The following is a 17,529-nucleotide window of genomic DNA, read 5'->3' as shown; positions in this document are numbered from 1 at the left end:
TTCCACGCTAAAAACATATTCTTTGAATTTCAAGCACTGGCTTTCTAAATATCCCTAAGTAATTGACAACAGAGAAATTTTTTAAGTAAATATCAATTAAAAAACTTATTTGTTAGTAGATTTTCTATAGTAGTATTTTTTAATTTTTATTTTTTCACATATAAACATAGGAGAATTTGAAAGAAAGTTACCTATCTACCATTTTGCAGGTACACTTTCAAACGAAATGATAAAATGAGTATCAAGTTACAAAGGCTTAATCATAAAACAGAAAAAAAGCTCATTCCAAATCCACGAGTTGAGGACATAATGTAAATTAGAATCGTACAAACTTTGACATCCTAGCATATATTCTACAATTTCACATCAGAACTTGATGAAAAAAAATCAGGCGTTGTTATCAGCTTCAGAATCTCAGCAGCCTCCTTCAATCTTCTCTCTCTGTCTTTTCTGATAGCCAGGCTAGGAGCCCTAGGATTTCTGCATTGCCTCAACAAATAATAGAAAAGCCCAAGCTTCCCGTTAGATTTTCATCAACAAACTTGGCATTTTAAAAACTAATTCCTCTAACAAAGCAAGCAAAGTCTGACCTTTTCTCGTAAATTCCCTTCCGTGTAAGGTCCTCAACAAGACCGTGCAATCGTTTTAGCAGGGCAGGGGACTTGAATATCCTCTCAATGCCTATACGAGTTGAACATATCTTCTTCAAAAGTTCAGAAGCAACGAAGTAGCCCTCGTTTTTATTCCTGGAAGAAGTTTTAAAAGTTTTAAGAGTATAAGGACACACAAAGAATCCTATACACCAAATTTCAACTGCTAATTACAACTGAGTACTGAAACAACCTCAATAACTCCAAGACAATTATCTGTACAGAACTACGACTTTGGATCAATACTTGTAGTAGATGAGGATAGCGGGCGAGATTTCGGAGAGTTGACAAAGCATGCTTTAGAACCTCCTGATCAGGTATACTCCGGCTGATTGTTTGAATTAGCTGCAACAAGGTGTCGATAGCCCCTGCAGCCACAAGTTCTTCACAACATTTCTGAGAATGTCCTGTAGCCATGTCTGTGAAAACACAGACAAACAAAAGACAAAAAGAACGAGCATCATCACTTGACAGGAATTATCCAATAAACTGCTGCTATATAACGAAGTGAAGTGAAACAGTATCATCACTAGAACTCGTGTCTATATGTTTTTGTAATTTGTGAAAAGAATACTTGTACAACAGAGGGAGGCAAGGGAATTAGTACACTCTAATTCAGTAAATCACATGAAATGCAACGAAATGCAACTACTATCGGCTCTTTTAATGTCTTGGGCCCCCTTAATAAATTCTAAAATACCAAATTTTATTCGTGTCATACAAATTAGAATTAGAGCACATATTTGAAGAAATTAAACTGGCATGGTCTGCGAAGCCATCTTAAAAATAACAATGGTAGTAACAAAATCTAAATAAAACAACGTAAATAAACTCTCACCCAATGTTGAACAAGTATGAAGGATGTTACTAAGACTCTTCATATTAAGTAGCTCTGAAAGCGCTGCCAAGAGTCGGTTTATGAGACGCTTGCTGTCATCCACATTTCTGGCAGACTTTTGCATTCTCAAGCGCAAATCCAATAACTGTTCCTTTGGCTCTTTACGTGCAAGGTAACCTTTCCAGTAGGACTACAAAAGTTTAGAGAAAAAGAAGAAAGATTAAGGGGAAAAAAAAACCTAGTAAAAAGGAACTAAACAGAGATGAAAATTTGGCAAAAAAAATAATTACAATCATCATCAGTAACATCATAAAGAATTCCATTGGTCCATCTAGTAGTGAAATATAAGCATCATAAAAGTAAATATTAAGTGAAAGTGGAAAGTAATGTTATTTGTCACCTTCCCCCCTCCCCCCAATCTACCACATCTTTGTACGTGAACAACCAGAAAAAACAAAAATACAAAATAACTACAGTGTAGTATAAAACACTATACTTGGATGACAATAATACGATGTTTCTGAACAGTTGCCTTTCGCCTGGCTATCCACCCACGAGTACAAGACTGAATAACAATGGCAGACTTTGTCATCAATTTCTGTAACAAGAGACCCTTCCACCATCGTTGCAATTTCACAACTGAAAGCAAAAATAGTTCCAGTTGAAAACTACGACAGCCAAAAGGTCTTGAAATGTAGTCAGCAGGAACGACTTCACTTAGGTTAGAAGCACCACCTAAATCCGGATAAAAAGAGATAATAGTATATACAGTAAATGTATAACCACAACTAAATCATGCATGTACGAGCCTAATGAGATTATGCATAAAACACTCGTAAGATATGAATATCTACCTAAATTCCGATTTCGAATTAAATGCCCCCTAATATAGCGTTGAATCACCAATGCAGCATCTTCCTGGCAAATGGCAGTTGAGAGGCTTTAGTAACATATAAGGACAAAAAAAAAACTGAAAACAAATGAAAATTGGGCAGTAGTTACAAGAAGTAGCAGCATTATAAAATTCATAATGGTTTAATAATTTATTTTTTTGAAAAAAAAAAAAAGAAGATTTAGCACGTATTTGGTTCACTGTTTGTAGAACCAAACTGTAGTTCAGACAAAAGCTTGAACCTCATAAGCTTGTACCAATGCAGCATTGTTTTTAGGGACCAAAGATAGTATATATTCTATAAAATATCATATATGCTTCTGCTCAAATTTCCCCAGAAATTACAATATCTTTAATTCAATAATATCATTTGACTCCAAATAACCTGAGCATGTGCACAGTAACAACAAACAAAATACACAGGTGCTACAGCATAGCATATCATGATAACAACTAGAATATCATACTTGGATAACAACATGGTGTCTGAAAACAGTAGCCTTTCGCCTAGCTATCCACCCACGTGTACATGACTGAATAATGATGGCTGATTTATTCTTTAGTTTAAGCAACAAGAGACCCTTCCACCACCGTTGCAATTTCACAACCGAAAACAAGAATAGTTCCAGTTGAAAACTACGAAAGCCAAATGGTCTTGAAATGCAACTAATAGGAGTAACTGTGTGTGACTTGGAACCTACATCACCAAAACATGAGATAATGTGAAACCACAACTAAAGCAAGAAAAGTTAGCTTTGGTAAACATTAAATAATAACCTAATAGCTGATTCCGAGTTAAATGCCCCCTTATAAAGCGTTGAATCTCCAAAGCGGCATCTTTCTGGCAATTGAGGGCCTTCTGGCACTTCAAGCTTTGAATGGCACACTGGATCTTTACTACAGCATCTCTTCGGAACAAGAAGTCCCGCTTCACTAGCCAACCACGGCAATGCCTCTGGGATCATTAAAGCAAAGTAGCAAGTTACATAATATTCTATTCATAAAACTTTCAAATAAATGCAAGGAATTTTTCAAAAATTAAAAAAAAATCACGCTAAAATATGAATTAGTAATTTCTACAAAAGAAACATAACATTGAGGACAATTCAACAAAAGGTTGAAGATGCACTCTGCATTGTATAAGTAACATCTGTACACAAGAATGTTATGAAAAGAAGTAACATTTCATCAACTCATTAATTTCTTCATGCCAAACTGGAAAGTCATGCAAAATAAATGAAGATAAATATGATTATGAAAAGCAAGACACTGTCTTACTTGAATTTCAACAATGTGATTTCTACGCGCACAAGCATCCTTTCGTGCAAACCAGCACCGTAAGAAAGATTGAATGACAACAGCTGCCTTAAACTCAATTTTGAAGTGCTTAAAAGCAATTACACATCTCCGCATTCGAAAGTATGATTGAATTTTTATGATAGCTTGAATCTGATTCAAAAAACTTTTTCTCAACAACCACGTACGGAAATTTCGTTGAATTTTAGTTGCAAACAGGTGATTCATACGCACACAAGCATTCTTTCGTGCAAACCATCCCCGTAAGTAAGATTGAATGGCAACAGCTGCCTTATACTCAATTTTGAAGTGCTGAAAAGCATTTACACTTCTCCACATTCGAAAATAAGATTGAATTTTGATGACAGCTTGAATCTGATTTAAAAAACTTTTTCTCAACAACCACCTTCGGAAATTTTGTTGAATTTTAGTTGCAAACAGGTGTTGCTTCTGAGTAGACTTGCAGCATATGAACTTTTTCCATGCAAGCTGAATGATAATTGCTGCATTTGTTTGAAGATCAAAAGTGACTTTCTGTTGGGAATAATTTAAAGCTTTCTCTTTCTGATCTAGCTGATGAATATATCTAGATCGTGCCAGCCAACCATGGACAAATTTCTGAACAGTAATAGCAGCTGCCACCATATCTGAAATCATAAGATCAGGACTTGTACTACATTCTTGCTGATGCCTCCGATAGAGCCAACTCCTAACTGCTTGCTGGATAAGCTGTGCTGACCTCTTCAACTTCAAAAAAGAATGTCTATGAATGAAAAGCATGGCATATCTCTTATATGTTTCTGATTGCTTCAATATTTCTGCTTGATTGAATAAGCAAGACATGCCGATAAGTAATGAAACATAAAACCGACAAATGTTTGAGACAAAGTGATAAACTGCATACCACATGAAGAGTCACAGACTTGAACAGTAGATAATATCATGCAGACTGACCCTTGCTTCACTTTTAGCCAAGCTCTGAAACCAGTTTGCAAAAGGGTAACAGCATTTACCATCTTCAGAAACTTGCGCCGTGCAACCAATCCTCTGAAATGCAGTTGTATTGTTATTGCAGCATTTTCTGAAAATGTGAAGTACCAATTGTTAACAAGAAAACAAATACCATCGACAGCACAAGTTTTGCATGCAATCACAGCAGATTAATAAGATGTAATATAGAGTCGAAAACAATCATGCCACTCGCTTTTACTAAGCAGTGGCCGGAAGAAAGAAAAAGGTCAAAGACTGTATTTTCCATGTTAAAAACACAGAAGTCTAAATCCTGTTTGAATTCTATTGCAAATATGTTCATTATCATTGCAAATACCCACCCAATTCCATTGTAAATAAATACAAATTAGGATTGATGGGAGTTAAGCTAAGCACTGCTTCTTATTTTCACTTTTGAGTGTTTCAGGGATAATAATCAAGAAAGAAGCAATCAATTAGATAAAGTCTTATTAGTTACCTCTTCTAATGTTGGTGCTGCATTCAGTGGTAGTGGATCGCTGCAAATTAGAAACAGCAGGTTTGTTGATACAGTTTCTTTCAGCCATATCTTGCCACCAAGCTTGGATGGCCTTGAATTTACTTGCAGCATCTATGTTAATAATAACAAGATTTTGATATGATTTTCATGAAATGAAGAAAGAAAACTAATTGTTTATTGAATAAGACCATACCATTTTTATAATTAATCTGGGATGTTTTGTTTTGGGACACTAATATAATCACATCAAAAATATATTGCCACAGAACATGTGGCAGACTGTTGTCTACTCAGCCAACTATCATGCAATGAAATAACTGCAAATGAGCTAGCATTAATTCCTGGACAAAACCTATATAAAAGGAGATCATATATTTTAAAGATAAAGCCCAACTGATCCTACTACTGTTTTAAATCAAGAAGAATCATTCTCACATTTATTCATGATACTAGAGTCATAGAAATCCAACTAATACAACTATCATCACAATAAGATCTTAATAAGTAGTTTTATGTTGGAAACAGAATCATTTGATAAAGATATCAGCCTTTATAAATGCAAAATTCATTCCAAATATCAAAATCAAATTAATTAATATATACATAGAAGTAGAACAATAAGCACAAACAAATGACATGCATAAATAATTAAAGTTCACATCACTAGAGGCAACAAACCTTCATTTCCATGCACATCGGAAGCATCAGGCTTTTGTATTGATTCAGAATTTGAAAGGCACTGCAGCATCCTCAAATGTCTATGGTTTGGACTTTGGAAGTCATAACCCAAGAGCTTATGGAAATTTAAGTGATCCTGAAAAGGAAGAAAAGAAAGGGAGATACAAATCAACACAAATGCCAGAGTACAACAGCAACAGGATGTGACCATAATATTTATTCTGTTTACCAAATTTTTCTTAACAAATAATTGGTTTGCTAGGAAAACCAACAAAATCACCACACTTCGATCACTGCAAGCACCATTATATTGAAGTAGCTCACTAACTTGAAGCACCTGAAGAAAAATATACCGAAATTCCATTATACTGCCATGGTATCAAGTGAGATAAAGCACATTTATAATTCTTCTTTTTTGCTTTCGGTTACACACAAGTTCAACCATCTTAATTGGGATTTTTGACACAATTTGAATGTTCTACAGTTAGCTTCACTATTGATAGAGTGCTGGACCAGAATTTGGAGAATGTATGTTTGTAAGATGAAGAAAACAAGTGAGGGAGAGAATTAGGAGAATGCTGAGTTAGCATGATGGATAGGGGTGCAGGACAGGAATACAGGTTATGCATTTTTGCTTTGTTTTATAGAGAGAAAAACACTTTTCTCTTAGGAGTTGAGGCTCTGGTTCAGGTTATAAAGAGTTCAGGCTCCATTTCTGGTTCTTAAAAAAAATCACATACCAGTATGTGTTCCTTGTATTCTATCAACTACAAGTCTACAACTATACTATAAGAGTTCATATTGAAAAGTTGAGATGAATTCATACGTGAGTTCACATACCAGTATTTTTTGCAAGTATTAATGCATTGTATACACTATACACTATTGACTATAGGCATATTAAGCATATTTCACATGCATGCATAACTAGGAAAATGACCATTATTATCCTTAACTAGCCCAAAGTTTGATACTTCCCACACCCAATTTATAATCAAATTTTAGCACATATTCTTGTGCAGCTTGTGCTTTGTCCAGGTTTAATCCTAACAGGCTTCAACTGTTCAACACGAGTGTTAGATATACAAAAAAAATGTTCTTCACAAAACGTATTATTCAAAAAAATTAATTAGTCTGAATCACTAACAGATATTAGAGTGCATCAATGATCAGTTATAAAAAAAAGTATATTTTTTTATTCACAGTTTTCAATTTAAAGAGATGTGACCATGTGCCGACAACAATTTCAGCATGCATGCAAGTAGATATTTACACAAATTAGGGTATTTACCTCTGGGAAGTTCCCCAGTAACCTTGTCAACTTTTGGGATAATATAAAATTATATAGTGCATCTGAATATTCATTCACCGACATAATTGATGCCTTGCCACTTTTCTTATTAACTTCCTGTAAATTAATGAAAAATAAAGCTTATGAACAAGATGTTATCATCAGCAGTCATCAGGAAGCTAAAGAAGTTAAAGACCTTCAATGAACTGGAATTATGAAGTTCTTTCTGGAAGTAATAATCAAGTAAGCACCAGATGGCTTTGCCATCAACAAGGGAATGAAAATTGACAATTGCAAAATCATAATTGTTACAAACTACCTGCAAAATAGGAAGAGCAAGATTAAATATTTTCTAATTGTCACAAATTGCACAATAATAATTGTCACAAATTGCCAACAACAAGGATAATTGTAACAACCATAAGGATTTTTTTTCTTAATTAAATACCAAGATCGCGCAAATTACAGATGCACCATCTGAAGCTCAAGCAAGAAAATAAAACTAAAATCCTGAAACAAAGTGTAGCAGATCGACCACTATCAAAGAACAACCAGTTATGGAACTGTGTCTGTATGCAGCTAAACAAAACAATTGCATTTATCTAACTACCCACCAACACAGCATTATTTAGACACATCACACACGTTAATTAGTCTGAATCTAATAATGCAATAAGGACTAAATCCCTGATTGCTATCTAGTAATAAGAGAATAAAATATAATCTGACAACGAATGACCAAATCAATACAAGCATTGAGATGAATTTGAAAGAAATATTATGTTCAACAATACTAATTAACCTCATCCAAAAGCAAAAACAAGAACGTCTAGGAAAATTACTGTTATGAAAGTACTCTAAGATGTACCTGAATCCAATTCAAAAGCAATTCCATAGAACTAGAATTCGTACTGTTTATGAGATCCTGTAAAAAACCACAACTCAAGTATATCAGAAGTTGTGAGCTTAAAGAAGAAAAGAAAGTGTCGATATTCTTTCATGGATCTAGCTACTCTAAAGTGAACAACTCACTTTATTAGGTAAAGTGGGTATCGCAATCATATACGAGAAGATGAATGGTCAATACTACATGCACTTGCATAACAAGTCATGGATATGTTGTAATATCAACAATTGATTTTCTCATCAACGATTCAGATTACTTACTTTACCCCTGCTCAATTTAGAGGAGCCAATTCTTTTATAATTTATAACTAAATCAAACTACAAAGCTCATCTAACATGGAGCATACCGTGCCAAACCCTCGAATTTTCGAAATTTCCCCAACTAAACTTGTTTTATCAACCAAAAGAGGTAGCTGCAGGTTCAGTGGCATCAAAACTTTCATTGCAGTCTAGGTTATAAGTTAATAGTGATCAAAACCTAAGGCAAGTGTAGAAACTTAAAAAATAAGGTAAAACAGAGCCACCACCTGCAAATGAACAAACATATTCCACAGCAAGGAAAGTGTAAGTTCTTTGTCTCCATTAACAATATCATCTGCCACAATCATGATGCCATCTTCATCAAGTAATGATCCACCAGCATGCCTAATATATTGTAGGACAAGACCACAGTTTGCCAATTTTTTCTTTGGAGTATCAGAGGGAACTACAATTTTCTGTCCACACAATGATGATGCATCACAATTCTTAATTAATCGGATTATCTAGACAAAAGTGTCAAATATGCTAGTTTCATTTCCAGCATATGAAAATGTATACAACCTACCATGAGGATCGAAGAATTGTGCTGCAAGAGCTGAATTGCTCTACACAATTTCAATCCATCTTGGAGATCTACAAATAAATCTTTGACCCTAAAATCATACTCAACAATAGGTTCCTACAAAATCACAAATCAGTCAAATAAAACATACCTTGAACTTAATACAGTGAGCTGCCCAAGACACTTCTACTATTGTTATATAATGCATAAGACAGCCAAAAGTGAGTTGCCCACATCCATGTGCAAGCTCGCACTTACTCACACTTGCAGAAAACCTCACTCAAATAACGAGCATAGCATATGGAAGGAATAACTGACCTGTTGATGAGATAATTTGTAACCTAAAATCACTAAATGTGTTAGAAGATTGCCTTCTCCGTGCATTACATCAGACGACAGAAATTCTAATTTCCAACCAAAAAAAAGAGAGAGAAAAGTCAAACTACAATGTAGAAGCTGCTGTTACAAAAATATTAACACAAAATAGGACTAAAGCATGAAAGAAGACCCACCATGAATCAGCTGACTACTTGATTTAATCCAGGATTCTGGTTTGAATAACAAAGGGGAACCCCCATCCAACCCATCAATACCGTACTCCAGTGGGAGGTAACTCTGGCATTTAGCTTTATCCAGGACAAGCACAAGTAACAAAATTCTCTTCAAAATCACATTCCCCAAATTCTTATAGTAACCCAACCGATAAACACCTTCAATCATCTTATTATAAGCATAGGCTTTAGCTAAATTCTCATGTGAAAAAAATAGCTTGTTAATGACCATTTTCAAGAACACAACATCTTGATCAGAATCAGCATCACCATTCAACACCAAGGATTCACCACCAAAAAGTATATGCAATCCAATTCGCAGCCAAATTGGATTATAACACATGAGAATTCTCGTGGCCTTTTCCTTCAAGCCTACATCAGTTACAATAGGGCAATGCGCCTTCATATTCAGCCTTCCTTCGTCAATTGTCTAAGAAAGGAAATAGACAAATAGTTGAATAACTAAGGACCAAAATGGAAACAAATTTGATGTGAAGCCAATGGCAATTAATGGAAGAGAAACGAACCTTGGTGACGCGATTAATTTGTTGGAAGATCTCTTTACAAACTGTGAGGCTGAGATAAACTCTCATTCGCTGCTTCAAATCGTCGAAACTGCATACATCCTTGAGAGAATCTCTGAGTTGCGAAAACGAGGAATCATGAACCTCCTCCGCAGTGGCCGCATTTTCCTTAGTGGACCAGGTCTTCCTCTGGCGCTTGGGAGTTCGCCAGGTGGAATCGACGCCGACGACGGAGGTTCCCGGGGGGCCGTCTCGCTTGCCATTGGTGGCGGGAGCGGGGGCTGCATTGGAGAATGAGAGGTGGCAGCCGCAGGAGGTAGGGTTTTGGAGGAGGAAGTTGAGCCAGACGGAGAGGGACTTGGCGAGGGATTTGAGGGAGTGTTCTCTCTTGATTTGGGCCTTGCGGGAGGACTGGGACTGCTCCAATTGGAAGGCCTTGAGCTTCTTGGCGGCGGCGGCGGATGATTTGTTGGGACGGCGGTGGAAGGAGGAGGAGGAGGAAGAGGTGCTGTGTTTGGAGGCGGTGAAGAATTGGGTGGCGGGAGATTTGGCGGAGGTGAGAGAGAAAGGGGGGCGTCTGGGGGTGGTGAAGTTGGAAATGTCTTTGAGAAGCGACGAAGAATCGGGGTAGGGAGAGGGAGGTTCGTTGCAACCCATTTCTCTGTATGTTGGTCGGAAACTGGGAAGTGAGTGAAACAAAGAAGTCGACGATTCTGTTCACACAGTATTTTGAATTTCGAATTTCATATCTTGTGACCGTTGCTTTTTGCTTTCGCATCTAAAGCACGTCTACTGTATTTTTAAACTTTGTACTATACTATTATCAGCCTATTCTGTACACATTACACCAAAATAAAAATGACACCAAGTTAAGAAAGTGTTTGATTTAAAGGGTAAGAATAGAAGAATTTTTTTAAAATTAAAGTAAAGTGTAAAAATATGTATCCTATAAAAAAGTATAAAATTTATTTCCTATATTATTTTTCTTTTTAAAACTAAACATGTCATTCTCACTGTTAGATTATGTCATTAAGCTTGATTTAAGCAATATATTCTATTTTTATTCTTTTAAAACACACTTTTTTTTTTACAATAACACACTTAAACATATATATCGTTTACATTGTCATGAAATATTTTGTATTAAATATTTTAAATGTATAATAATTTTTAACTGGTATAAAAAAATTACATCGTCAATACATAAAAATTAAACTCAATTCATAAATTAAATGTTATGTCATCAAGCTTTTTCATTAAAAGAATTCATATTGAAATTAAGGATAATATTTTAAGAGAAAAAGGTATATAACAAAAGAAAAATCTACACAACAACAAACAAAATTGGAATAAGGATAATATTTTAAGAAGTATACTTGCACTGTCATTTAATCATAATCTTAATAGCACATTATAATTAGACAATAATATAAAAATATTTTATATGACCATTAAACTCATTATTTTAAAGGTTAACTCACTACCTTTTTTAGTCTTGGAAGTATATAACAGTTTCACTTTACTCTCTAAATTAAAGAATTTTTATTTTTTAGAAGAAAAACTAAAAGTGCATTCCATCTTTCACATTAGTTCTTGGATGATGTTTGTCTCCTAACATTGTTAAGAACGTTGATATGACACAGTAAGTGTTACTAGTGTTTTAATTGTCCCACCACTTGTTCACGTCATCAAGAATTAAAATGAAATATTTAAGTTTTTATTTCTCTTCTCTCTCTATTCCTGTATTTCATTCTGCCATCTCTCTTTCTCTCTTTATTTCTATCTTTCACTCAAACACTAGGCTCTAGGATCTTTTAAAATTTCAAATTTTTAGCACCAAAGGTGAGTTTGGTTGTTTGGAATGAAATGAAAGATAAGAGAATTGAGAAAGAAAAAAATTAAATTAAAGTAGTATAGTAAAGTGTGAAATCCACACAAAATTTTAAAAATTTCTTCTCATTGTTTCCCAATTTGTACATGACCAAACCAAGGATAAGGGAAGAAGGATGAGAAAGAAAGAAACGATAAAGAAATGAGAGAAAGGAAGAATGGAAGAAGGAGAAAAGTTGTTATTTTTAACTATAGAAAATCCAAGTTCTGGGAAGAATGGAACAGAAACGAGTGAAAGAGGTAGAGAAGATATAAGAATGCAAGAAACAAAAAAGGAAAGTAACAATGGAAGAGAGAAGAAAAAATTAAATTAAATATTTTAACAAATTTATAATTAGATAATAGTGTAAAAAAAATTATATTGTCACTACATTTTAATTTTAAAAAATAAAGTAATTTAAATTTAAAAACTTTTCCTTTTTTCCCTTACCCCTAAAAAAGCACATCATTTTAGTTTTTAGTTTTGTTGCATAAAATCAAGAACTCAAAAGATTCCAAGTTACACCCCATAATATAATTCAAGAGACAATGTTCATTTTGTTCAAATTGAACTATTTCTGACTAATAAACAAATCCAGAATATTTAGGAGACAATCAACTTTGTATGACGTTGAAGTAGATGCGTCATTGACAAGCTTGTGCCTGAAACACTACAGCATCCAAACTGCAGAGAATAACTCAAGTTCTTGAGACTTGTCATTGCATGTATACCGTACAAAACCTGAATCCAAATTTTCCTTCCCAGGTAGCAACTGCTGAGTATCACACACATAGGAACTGCTGCCATGAGACTTTTATCTGGATCCTTTTTCTTTATCTGTTTTTCCTGATGAGCTTAAAAGTATCTATCTAACCAAGAACCATTGAAATAATAAACAATGGGCAGGTAAATTAATAAATTAGGATCCAATATGAACAGCAGTTAACGGATGGGATGATATTGGGCTGATATTCTCTTTGGGGGCAATTTGCGCAGGATGTAGAGGACTAAAGCTGAAGGTAGGACCTCAACCAGCTGTATTTTGAAAAGCGAAAAGTAAATTCCAAATGCTAAGAAAGTGACAAGTCAAAAAACAAAAAGGAATACTTAAGCGTCATACCATGAAATAAATCAAGTCCAAAATAGGATGATCCAAAACATCTAGAGATGCATCTGAATCAAATGCAGACAGAAAACCCTGCATGCACATCAAATTGTGATTAAGAAAGAAGGTATTCTGCTTGAAGAATATTACCATAAAAACCATTATTTAACTCTACAGCTTTAGTTCTCACATCAAAGACTTAAAATCTCTGCCTTCCTTTTTCCCTAAAACTAGTCTCCACATAGGACATACTTTGCATTTGATCACTCTTATCATGCTAACCACTAAAGAGTTTTATGTACTCTTTCAATTTCCATCATTCCATCTACTCCCTCTTACTCCTTTTCAAACTAAAATTGTTTATGAGCATGTCTAACAGTATTGCACTCGAAACCCACATTATAAGATTCTCATATCCAACTAATTAATGTCATATTTGAAGTCTTGTGAGCAAATTTATTTCCATTTTACTCGTACACATCTCCAAAGTCCACACATAACTCACATTTTCAATTGTTACTGTCAAAATAAAAAATTACATTTCCATGAATTATACAACAAAAGGTATTTAGTATAAGTGTACGGGAAAAAAACTAAACAACATAAGTACACATATCCAACTAATTAATGTCATATTTGAAGTCTTGTGAGCAAATTTATTTCCATTTTACTCCCACACATCTCCAAAGTCCACTCATAACTCACATTTTCAATTGTTACTGTCAAAATAAAAAATTACATTTCCATGAATTATACAACAAAAGGTATTTAGTATAAGTGTACGGAAAAATCTAAACAACATAAGTACACAGTAAACCCTTATATTTAAATGTATTAAGAAACCCAAATATGACACACATAGAATATATCAAATGTCTACTGCTGCACTAAAGCAGAGGGGAGAAGACTATCATATTAACTGAGTAACACCACATGATAATGTGCAGAAGACAAGCAGATAAGGATGAAATTCTACATGACATATTTACATAGACAAGCTTATGAAAATGTTTAATTGAACGTTAAAAAGACATATTTGAAGTTACCATAATGCATCTTATCAGAAAACACGTGAAACAGATGGTTGTGACAGATCCAACCTGCAATACCCAGCCTGTGTTACATAAATACAAGCAATATTGATATAAGCAATTGTTTTTCAATTTCATTTTGTTATAGTTTTGGAATGTAACAGAAGAAAGCCAGAAGGGGTTCTTCTCAGTTCACAAAATGATGAAAACTAATTCTAATTCAAAGGGTACACACAGAACTTGACCTTATTGTTTAAAATGGGTACTATTATAGACCATCGACTACAGAAATGTAATATATATGAATAAAGATGCCTACACCTAAAATTGAAAGTATGTTGATTTTTTGTGATTTAAAAATAGGAAAAGCAATCTAGTTAAAACTGATTACATCTGTAGCACAAATAATTGCATGAAAATACAATGCACAACTGATTCCTTTCCAGCATTTGCTTGAAGTTTTGGCAGTAGAGCACAATTTGAATTTTATAAGGGAAAAGCTAGGCACGAGATAGAAAAATCAATAAAGGAGGTACAAGAGTTCCCACGATTCATCCTTTAAATATGACCATGATTCCATGAATGAAGGGAACAAAGGAACTCTTCATGACATGGGAAAGTTTAGACAATGATCTCCTTATACAAAGCCAACACCCTGTGCATCCAAACACCAACAGAACATTTAATAGCTATGTTTCCTTACTGATTTTTAGCTGTTGCAAGTTTGAGAAAATCCTTTTCTCCTATAAAAGTAATAAGTCAAATAACTAACTTATGCAAACATTCTCCCATGCCCATCACCAAAACCTTTGTATCTTGTGTGTATGTTTGGACTTTGGAGGATCTATGTATTAAAAGAATAGAAATGAAGAGACAGCAGAAGTGGACAAACAATTGCTACTGAAATACTGGTACATGGCTCAAATTGGCAATATACTAAAATATCCTGGGGAACCTGAATACATTATGAATAATGCCCTTTTTCAGAAAAGGAAGGGAGGGGAGTAAACTGTGTCTCAATGAGATTTTCAGTAGTGTAGTGACACAACAGTACAAAGACATCCTAAAAATACTATCAAATTGACACACTTAGAAGAAAATGCTCATACCTCATTGAGTTTCTTCCTTCTTCCTTTAGATTCAATTGGGAAGCGCCTCAGCATGAAAAATAATCTAGAAACATTTAAAGTGTTCCACAGGTAAATAAAAAAGGTTACCCATAACAACCATGAATTACAATGAAACAGAGACCTCAGAGGTATTATTTCATAGACAAAATGCAGAAGCCTTACCTTCCTCCATATATCAAGAAGCCTAGTGCAGCCATAAAAGACACAACTGAAGAAAAAAGGGGGAGGGGGGGACATTGTTAAAAAATGTCTATGCATATAGCAATGTATTATTCTAAGGTGGAAAAACTCATTCTGGAGTTCACAAGTCAGTGTGAAACATATTAACAGAATCAACCTTTGATTATAAAGCTAACCTGCAATAAATGACTCTCCAATGAACTCCACAACACTGTTGTCATTTATCCAGAGGTATATCCAAATACAAACCTAAATCCAAAGCGACACTTCAGTATTATGATTATTGACATCAACTATCAAAGAAAGTGTTCTTGTTTGTTTTGAAACATTTATGCTTTGCGCAACAAGCATCTTGCATAAACTAGACATAGTAATCCATAACTAATGCACAAAAATGATTGTCCTTCTAAAAGTCAATAATTTCCAAATCAAATAAGTTAAGGTTGAACATTTGGTTAACAATCAACACATACAAGTCTCCTGAAAATTCATATGCAATGATATTTCTAGAAATCAAAGCTCTCAACCCAAAACGGTTGTTCTTTTTTCCCATACTAGTGACCACTACTGTTATGTTTCAACAAAGTGGGTGGAGTTGGGCGTCTAAATGTTGATGCCATAGCAGGTTATAAAATGAGAATCTGCAGCATGATGGTGTCTGCCCAACATCATGTGACAATAAAAACCAAAATAAAGAGCACTTTTCCATGAAAAAAATACAGAATATGCAGGAAGAAAAAACAGTGAAGCGCAACCATATTACAGTTGCAGGGAAGATGTCATTATGCTTTAATCGAGTGTATTAGAAATGACTGATGAGAACTAAGAAAATACCATCATACCATAATAGTGCAGACCAGAAAATAAGATAGATACCTGGATAAGATACAGGGCAGCATTTACTGAAATATAGACTATCTTGAGCTTATCAGTTGGTAAACCCCTTGCCTGTTCAGTCATTGGAATAAAATTAGAATTTCCCTCTTTACAAAAGAATTTCTATGATCATGCGAAGACAGATAATTCTTTTATTATTGTAATTACTTTTTGTTTATTTACTGTGAGGTGGTTCTATTTCGTTCAATAAAATAATATCAAAAGAATAAAGAGAAGTGACTTGCCTGGTGATAAATTTCTGCCCAGAAAAGGACAAGAAGTGTATATGTTGAGAAAAAAAGTAGTCCTGGCAGATCTAATAGCACCGAAATCAACACCTAATCAAACAAGAAGCCACACTATGTCATTGTGAGCATACCAACCTTACAATCATTAGGCAAATACAACACAACACAGGTGCAAAACTAACTAACCTTAGGATGCAAAAGAAAAACTAGCTTGTGCAATCCAAACACCACAGCACGAACTGCAATATAAAAAATAAAAAAAAATAAATCGCCGAATCAAACACACAGAGATCCTGAAAGAGGAAGAATTGAGAGCAAACCTCCGTTGACAATGAAGTTCATGAGATGAAAAATTTTCTGCGTAGTCCAGCCATACTCAGGTACTCTAACTTCAATTCTGACCAATTGAATCTACAGTGCAGAATAGAGTAAAAAAGACAAAAAAGAGTGAGTAGTTAAAGAAGGAGGAGATGTATGTACCAAAGCGATGGAAGAGACGAGAGCATAAGCAGCGCATAGGAAGTAGAAAACAGCGTCCATGCTGAGTCTGAAGGGTGAGTGTGAGAAGAGAGAGATAATAGCTAGTTTACCAGACAGTCCACAACAGAATGTGTCTGTGGCCCACTTTTACTTTGCAGCATCAACTTTCGCGCGCTCTAACTCTCAACTAAGCTTCTTCAACCTCACTCGCACACCACACCGCCCCTAATTATTTTTTTATTCATTGCAAGTGGATCACTAGGCTAAAAAATTATTAAGTCGCCCTAAATTTTTTAAAAAACTTATTAGTTTAAGTTATGTAAAAATAAAATATTTTTTTTTGTGATTCTTAGTAATAGTTCTATTAAACAATAATTTCATTTGATTAATAGATTTATACATCTAATTTAATTACAAACAAATTAAATAATTTATCACTATTATATTTTTTTAAAATGAATTAAACGATTTATTGTAACTAAAAACTTTTTTTCAAAAATTATAATTTTTTCTTAATTCTTAGTCAGTTTTCTAGTTTCTGATGAGATAAGGAAAAAAATTAAGCAATAGTGAAATTTTGGTATTTTTTAAATATGTTTAAAGAGATAAAGAAAAAAAAATAATCAAAGGAACATCTAACAAAATTATCATTAAGAATCATCATAAATATA

General features: G+C 34.2%; 2 protein-coding genes across 6 annotated transcripts; both read right to left on the bottom strand.

Moving 5' to 3' along the window:
- Window positions 1-263: 263 nt before the first annotated feature.
- On the bottom strand, window positions 264-10,762 carry LOC100788871 (abnormal spindle-like microcephaly-associated protein homolog). Of its 4 annotated transcripts, none has more exons than XM_006584009.4 (22): window positions 9,942-10,762; window positions 9,376-9,844; window positions 9,182-9,267; window positions 8,867-8,980; window positions 8,568-8,756; window positions 8,388-8,453; window positions 8,003-8,059; window positions 7,331-7,360; window positions 7,135-7,251; window positions 6,073-6,180; window positions 5,844-5,979; window positions 5,145-5,276; window positions 4,581-4,757; window positions 3,659-4,494; window positions 3,158-3,335; window positions 2,848-3,077; window positions 2,343-2,406; window positions 1,985-2,223; window positions 1,489-1,678; window positions 844-1,069; window positions 591-746; window positions 264-480 (listed from the first exon to the last, which is right to left on the bottom strand). In XM_006584009.4, the coding sequence occupies exons 1-22, from the start codon at window positions 10,593-10,595 to the stop codon at window positions 354-356; spliced, it is 4,581 nt and encodes a 1,526-aa protein (XP_006584072.1). In that variant the 5' UTR covers window positions 10,596-10,762; the 3' UTR covers window positions 264-353. The 4 variants fall into 4 exon arrangements, with proteins under 4 accessions (XP_006584072.1, XP_006584071.1, XP_006584073.1 ...); XM_006584008.4 differs by having other exon boundaries at window positions 7,331-7,453; window positions 9,942-10,761; XM_006584010.4 differs by having other exon boundaries at window positions 1,985-2,127; window positions 7,331-7,453; window positions 9,942-10,760.
- A 1,521-nt stretch (window positions 10,763-12,283) lies between these two features.
- LOC100814212 (uncharacterized) lies at window positions 12,284-16,980 on the bottom strand. Of its 2 annotated transcripts, none has more exons than NM_001254005.3 (11): window positions 16,859-16,980; window positions 16,699-16,789; window positions 16,565-16,617; window positions 16,376-16,468; window positions 16,131-16,202; window positions 15,431-15,503; window positions 15,237-15,282; window positions 15,054-15,117; window positions 13,960-14,013; window positions 12,929-13,006; window positions 12,284-12,843 (listed from the first exon to the last, which is right to left on the bottom strand). In NM_001254005.3, exons 1-11 carry the CDS (start codon window positions 16,916-16,918, stop codon window positions 12,751-12,753), a joined length of 777 nt encoding a protein of 258 aa, NP_001240934.1. In that variant the 5' UTR covers window positions 16,919-16,980; the 3' UTR covers window positions 12,284-12,750. The 2 variants fall into 2 exon arrangements, with proteins under 2 accessions (NP_001240934.1, NP_001348438.1); NM_001361509.1 differs by having other exon boundaries at window positions 16,699-16,775.
- Window positions 16,981-17,529: the final 549 nt, after the last annotated feature.

The sequence above is a fragment of the Glycine max genome, chromosome 7 (assembly GCF_000004515.6).
Source record: "Glycine max cultivar Williams 82 chromosome 7, Glycine_max_v4.0, whole genome shotgun sequence".
In the NCBI taxonomy this organism is placed as follows: Eukaryota; Viridiplantae; Streptophyta; class Magnoliopsida; order Fabales; family Fabaceae; genus Glycine; species Glycine max.
Note: the sequence above shows the minus strand (reverse complement) of the source record. Positions and strands in the feature narration are given on the sequence as shown.

Coding starts and splice junctions, on each gene's coding strand:
- LOC100788871 (XM_006584008.4), bottom strand. CDS start 10,595: ATGGGTTGCAACGAACCTCCCTCTCCCTACCCCGATTCTTCGTCGCTT. Junction 7,454..8,002: donor TGCTTTTGAATTGGATTCAG/GTACATCTTAGA, acceptor CCTATTTTGCAG/GTAGTTTGTAACAATTATGA. Junction 7,252..7,330: donor ATAATTCCAGTTCATTGAAG/GTCTTTAACTTC, acceptor ATTAATTTACAG/GAAGTTAATAAGAAAAGTGG.
- LOC100814212 (NM_001254005.3), bottom strand. CDS start 16,918: ATGGACGCTGTTTTCTACTTCCTATGCGCTGCTTATGCTCTCGTCTCT. Junction 16,790..16,858: donor TCGTCTCTTCCATCGCTTTG/GTACATACATCT, acceptor TCTGCACTGTAG/ATTCAATTGGTCAGAATTGA. Junction 16,469..16,564: donor TTTTTCTTTTGCATCCTAAG/GTTAGTTAGTTT, acceptor TTGTTTGATTAG/GTGTTGATTTCGGTGCTATT.